Below are 6,000 nucleotides of genomic sequence, written 5' to 3' on the forward strand. Positions count from 1 at the left end.
ACTTCAGATCAGACAAGACTGGAACTGAATTATAGACGAAACTGGATCTGAATTATAGACACAACTAGAAATGAGATAGAACACTAAAAATGGAGACTGGAACTGGAATGTATTTTGATGAGTATAGACAAGTACAACAATGAGAGCCAAGTCTGCTCTGGGTTTGATAAAGTTACAAGAGCGTAAAGAGCTCCAAGATACAAGTAGTGATAGTGAAGTGTGTAGAGTGTCTTGAAAACGGAGCCCTATCAATAGTCCTCGGACTGGGTCTCTGTCTATTGTGTACTGTGCCAGTTACTGTGGTAACTGACCTTGGTAATTACCTAGTCCTTGGGCCTTCCTTTCTCATCACTTTCCTTCTTGCCAACTCTCCACGCACCTGTGTGTGTGGCTTCAGAAATACTCATGCGCTTCAAGAGCTCTTGCACTTCTTCTTCTACTTTTCTCGTGTCTTTGAGACCTGTAACATGCACATGAAGGGCTCTAGTCTTTCTCTTTTGCTCCTCCTCAATTGTCATATTGATGATAATCGATGTCAGTGTGGCTTCAGGCATCCTTTAATCTTTTCTGCATCACACATTCCGTTAGATTCACTTCTGCCCTCACAATCGTCTGCATTTCGGCCTTCAATGATGTGTACATGTCGTCACGCTTACTAAGCATCTCTTTGTCCAATTCTTTCTTCATATCTGCATACATAGCTTTTTTGTAAGTTTCCGCATTTGCATACATCTCTTTTTCAATGTCAACCCTCAAGAGGCTCAGCTCTGCCTTAATCATCACCTGTACCTTCTCATACATTAAGTCATCTTTGACTCTAGACAGTTTCTCTGCTCTCACAGAACCTGGCAATATGTGCTCTCTCGAAACCTCTGCTTAAATGTCGCTTTTGATTTAGGCGGGGTCATAGATGCTATCATCCCCGACATCGACTGGTTGGTCCATCCTCGAGCTCCTGAACAATTCCTTGCGATGGGATCACCTGGGCCTGTGAAGATGGCTATAGGTGCTAAGGTATTGCTGTCCTGAATGTCCTGAGGTTGAAACTGAAGCTTCTGCTGACTGAAAAAACTACTGAGGGCGGAGACTAGAATCCTTCTGGCTGAAAAGACTTGAGTACTGCAAGTTGAATGGCCAAGTGCTGAATACTGAGGCTGGGCACTCGCGATGGCAGCTGGCTGCAAAACACAGGCGTGGGACTGCTATCCTGAAGTCTTATTTGCAAAACGCAGACTGCTGTGGGTTAACGCTGGCTGTTTTCCTCCAGCTCCCTGTATGTACGAGCTGCTTCCCTACTGCCCTACCTTCAGCCCCTGCCCTGTGCGCTCAGCCCCTGGTGCAAATTCCGCAATAGAAAATAATGCTTGCGATAGAAGACTTAATCAAGAGAGAGTTAGGAAATGCGATATAAAACATTATGTGATAGAAGACTTAGCAATAATGTCTTCTATCGCGTTGAGCTGAGAGTGATAGAGAGAGAGCTGATGTGGGAGCGAAGGTTGGCGTGAGCCTGTCACGTGACCTTGCTGAGAAGCCTTTCGTGTGAGTCTGCTTCTGCAGTATGCTATTGCACCCCTGTTGCTGCCCCTCGCACCCTCTCGTGCCCACCTGCACTTGCAGTCTTGCTGTCGCGTACACTTGCTGAACCAACCAACCTTGGCAATGAATAACTGATGATCATAATACAATGGGGCCAATGGGTTGTTTAAATACTCACCTCAGTAAATTGCCCTACCTAGACTTTGACAAATAAGTAAAATAAATACCTAAAGCCAAAATAAATATTGGGATCACATTGGGCTATTCACTTGAGATGCTACAAACTTTAACAACTTCTTGAGCAGATTCAGAGCAGTTTACAGTACTTCGTGAGGAGATTCAGAGCATTCAATTGTGAGACATGAGGGGGGTGCAGAGCAGTGTCAGAATATTGTAGATGCTATACCTGTAGAGTGGCACACCCCTTTTGACCCGGAAGCTCCCTGTTGGATGGGGGCTTTCATGGGAAAGCCATCCTTTGGTGCAAGTGCAATGGGACCTGGGGGAGTGGTTTTGGTGAGATCCCTTTACTCCAACCGATCACCTAGGGACCCCCTTCTTCCAGTTATAGCTCGGCTGGGTTGCCATATACTTACAACGTGGAGAGAGGGTCATCCTGTTGTAGCGGTTCACTGGGCAGGAGGAAGGTCTTGCGTCCGAGTTCTTGGCAGGATTTTGGGAGCGCTTGTTGGACAACAGACAATCGAGGAGAGTCACCATGTTCCAATGGCTAGTTGCACATTGAGCTATTGTAGTAGGGAATTGGCTGGTGCAGAGTGGCCTTTTGGCGGTATGTGCCTTCTGTGACCACCCACTTGAGACCCAACGTCACTATCTGTGGGACTGCCCCATGGCACAGCAGGCTTTGCTTCGGATTCTTCAGCTGATGCCTGCATTGTTTGCAGCCAGCCAGTACACTTGGGGTGCTGCAACTTGGTCCACACTCATGGGCCCAACACTTCGCTTTGAGATGGCTTCCGTGAGCAGGATGATTGTGATACAGGAGGGCCGACCTACACTACAGCCTGCCACAGAGCTTGTCCCTTGGGAGTGGAGCAAAGATAGAGAGTGTTGGGATCTCATCTGCAGCCCTAAAACTGGTTCATCTGGCAAACCCTCTTCTTCCGCATCTTTGAGGCTCGATCCGTCCCACCATCGGAGACTATCCGTGACATTTGACTGGAGCTGATCCATACACTTAGTGGCCAGTTTGAGAGACTTCATGGAAGCTCCGACTGCATGCGGGAGCGCCGCGAGGTCTTCTTGCGACTACAGCGAACAGGGCCATTCTTCACCATGCCTCATGGCGCGTTTAAATGGCAGTACCATCCACCAGTGTGGTTGTTTTCTCCTCTCATATCCCAATTTAGCCATCATTTTACATATCTTACCTTTTTATTGGGAGAGTCTCCCCACATTTTGATGTAGCTCTCTCTAGCAGGGGCAGATTGTAGCCCATTGGGCAGTTTTTCTTAACTAATGGAAGGATCTCTCTCTTGCAAAAAAACGTTCGCCTTTTAAGGCTGTGTCCATATGATCATATATGATGAAGTCTTCCTACTCATTGAAGTGCAATCAAGGTGTAATTCTGTGAAAGTGGATGGTAAGCCAAAATTGTCTCAATTATCTGAGCTTAAATGATTTGTAGGAGGTGGACGATCTGTAGTAGCGTTGAGTCGTTATTTTCGCACCAGATACCAGAGCATTTGCTTCAAGAAGAGTTCAAACTTGTAGCTATGATTGCTGATGTATTACTCTTACTCTTGTCCAAGAATTACAATGGAATAATTCCATCTTTTATGAACTAGGCCTAAACCTAAAGTTAGTTTAAAACTTTTTTTTGATCTTTTATGACATGTTGCAGAGGTCGCGAATGAATTTTTGCGCATGGCGACATTGCTGTTGGCTGGTGCAGTGGATGTCTCCTGTACAGGTGATGAAAAGCCCAAGGTCGATTGTAAATGGGGAAAATTAAATTTACTGTGTCCATCCGTATTTCAGATGTTGCAAGAACTTCAAACGTGGAAGAGTTGGGCACAATTGCACGTGGCGGAAAGTTCTTGCTTTCATTTCCGCAGGGTGGTCATTTGTTCATATTACTGTTGTGGTTATTTTTCTTGATCAAACCTTCAGTTCTGGCTTTAATGTTCTGTTGTGTTGCAGTGTATCTTTGAGAAGCTCTTGACTGACGAGTGTCCTTTGGTAAAGGTGAAAGACGCTTGGCTGGTAAAGTCCAGCTGACAAAGTATCATGTAATGTTTTCACTTAATGTTAGCTTTCCTATTGCAGCAACGTCACTCCTTAGGTACCTAAAGGAAGTATTAGCTGGGTGTTAGATGCAGTCACAAGAGTTAGAAGCGAGAGAGTTGAAAAGCTAAGCAAAGTTAAGTTTGTATTTAGGCAAAGGAAAAGGAGAGTGTGCGTGTGTGTGTGTATGTGTGCACGTACGTGTGTGAATAAGAAGAGGAAAACAGAATAACCTTTCTATCACCCAAGCGTGGTAGACTGGTTATCTTGTTTCCCTCTGGAGTAATAGGTCTTGAGTTCAAGACTAATCGGATAGATCTATTAGGTCTCTCGGGAATGTTCCTACGATGTGAAAATTTCTCTCTTCTTCTGGGCTAGTACAAATTTCTATACTGACAGCTAAGAAAGGGCTAAGGAGTTTTACCTTAGCCGTCCTGATGAAGCTTTTGATGGATTGCAGGAAGAATTAAATTGGATCAAGAAGTTAATCAAGCTCTACATTGGAAGAGAGGTTAGACATAGGACTCTGTAGCCTAGTTTTTTTAGTGTTTTAGTAAAATTTCCTACCGAAGTGTTGCATTTCCCAGGCACTATGGATGCATCAGCGGTTCCTCTTTTTCTTGTGGGTTCATTATTTCAAGCCAACAGATCCTGCAGAAAGCATTGGGCACCCTTTTCCTCTGGTGGAGATTTCATTTGCTAATTCATGCATTGAGAGCTGCGGTGATGATGAAGACGGTCAAAGGCAGATTGCCTATGCATCGACGTTCAAGTTATGGGTTTTGTGGGTATGTGACACACTGGAATGTTTATGGATAGTTTCATACTTGCAGCATGATTGACTTTCTGTTGATACTGTTGTTATAAACATATAGAAATGCAAGGAGAGCTCAACGTGGTTCGACTATTCGATGTTGAAAACCAGGGAACTGTTTAACATAGAGCAGCTGCTAAGGAGTAAGGCTGCTTATCAGAAGGCTCTGTGGGAGGGGCTCTATGAAAGAGTCAAGGCCCGGTCAGATGAGGAAACCTGCTAACTGACTTTAACGACTTTTAATGTACTCCAAGAACCAGGTTTTCAGATTAGTGCCATCTCTCTCATCTCTCTCTCTCTCTCTCTCATGGTGAAAACAGCGGTTTCATATGACTCATGTAGTATTAGGACACATTGGAGCCGTCTAAGAAACCAGTGGATAAATCCCTAACATACAAAGCATGATGTGAGAGTTTTGACGCGACTTTCATGGAGCTTTTCAGCACACCTGCAGAGGAATTCTCAAGCATAAAGAGAAGAATGCCCTTCTTCTCCCTTTACGCTTAAGCTCAGTTTTTTGCAAACACGGGGGATGACTTGGTTTATAAGTATGCCAAATGCGGTCCTTACAAAAGCATGGGTGAAAAAGCTTTGGGTTCATTTCGATGGATGCAAAGGGAGTGCCTCTCTCGAGACACGTCCTTGTATCGGGAAGGCATGTGGCATTAGGCAAGACAATGAATTATGTAAAAGATGGTGCCTCTCTCTTCACTTCCTTGTATCGGGAAGGCATGTGGCATTAGGCAAGACAATGAATTATGTAAAAGACGTACTTTTAAGAAATCAGGGGCTCTTGGAAAATTACTTTGTTTGCTGCAAAGGGTCAACATGTATGCCAAAATTGGGCAAGTTGCGTTGTTTGGTGCAGTCCACATTCATGAAAATACGGTGCCAAAACGAAGCACAATAGATTCTTGATTAGCTCCTTGACTCGGATGGGAGTGTGAGGTATGCCCAACAATGGGTTGGTGAAGCTATCGGTGATTTAGTGTGGCAAGTATATCTCTTCAGATGTAGTCTTTTGGAAGTCCTTATAGGAGGATATGGCCACGGATGCTTTGAATTTTTTCTTGGATGCAATGGGAGTGCATCTCTCCGAATGCAATTACTTTGGGAGGGTATCTCTTTAAATGCAATCACTTTTGTTAATATGCATGATGCACGTAGTCAATTTTGGCTAGTAGATAAGGTGAAATCTATTTTGGGGACGTAATGGGAAGATATGTTGAGCTGTTACATGGACCCATTTTGGACTTGCAAGGCTTTTGGGCAAGGGTGCGAATGCGAGGGAAAATGTGTAGTCCCATCGCATTATTATCATAACAAACTTGAATTTTTGCAACTAGTATTTGTGCAAGAGAAGACTCAAACCTATCGACGTTCCTCAAAGCTAAGGTCCC

At 44.4% G+C, this 6,000-nt stretch overlaps 1 protein-coding gene across 2 annotated transcripts in view; it reads left to right on the forward strand.

The window, feature by feature from the left end:
- The window catches only part of LOC147434831 (Protein prenylyltransferase superfamily protein), a 29,119-nt gene extending 23,718 nt beyond the window's left edge, over positions 1 to 5,401 (forward strand). The window contains exons 4-10 of one of the 2 annotated variants that reach the window (XM_086491243.1): positions 3,188 to 3,287; positions 3,404 to 3,472; positions 3,541 to 3,618; positions 3,703 to 3,765; positions 4,247 to 4,297; positions 4,374 to 4,574; positions 4,662 to 5,401. In XM_086491243.1, the coding sequence (XP_086347369.1) occupies positions 3,188 to 3,287; positions 3,404 to 3,472; positions 3,541 to 3,618; positions 3,703 to 3,765; positions 4,247 to 4,297; positions 4,374 to 4,574; positions 4,662 to 4,823 (724 nt within the window). In that variant the 3' untranslated portion in view covers positions 4,824 to 5,401. The remainder of the gene's footprint in view (positions 1 to 3,187; positions 3,288 to 3,403; positions 3,473 to 3,540; positions 3,619 to 3,702; positions 3,766 to 4,246; positions 4,298 to 4,373; positions 4,575 to 4,661) is intronic. The other variant, XM_086491244.1, reaches the window with a different exon arrangement.
- Positions 5,402 to 6,000: the final 599 nt, after the last annotated feature.

Source organism: Adiantum capillus-veneris, chromosome 19 (assembly GCF_014529385.1).
Source record: "Adiantum capillus-veneris isolate H3 chromosome 19, ASM1452938v2, whole genome shotgun sequence".
NCBI lineage: Eukaryota > Viridiplantae > Streptophyta > Polypodiopsida > Polypodiales > Pteridaceae > Adiantum > Adiantum capillus-veneris.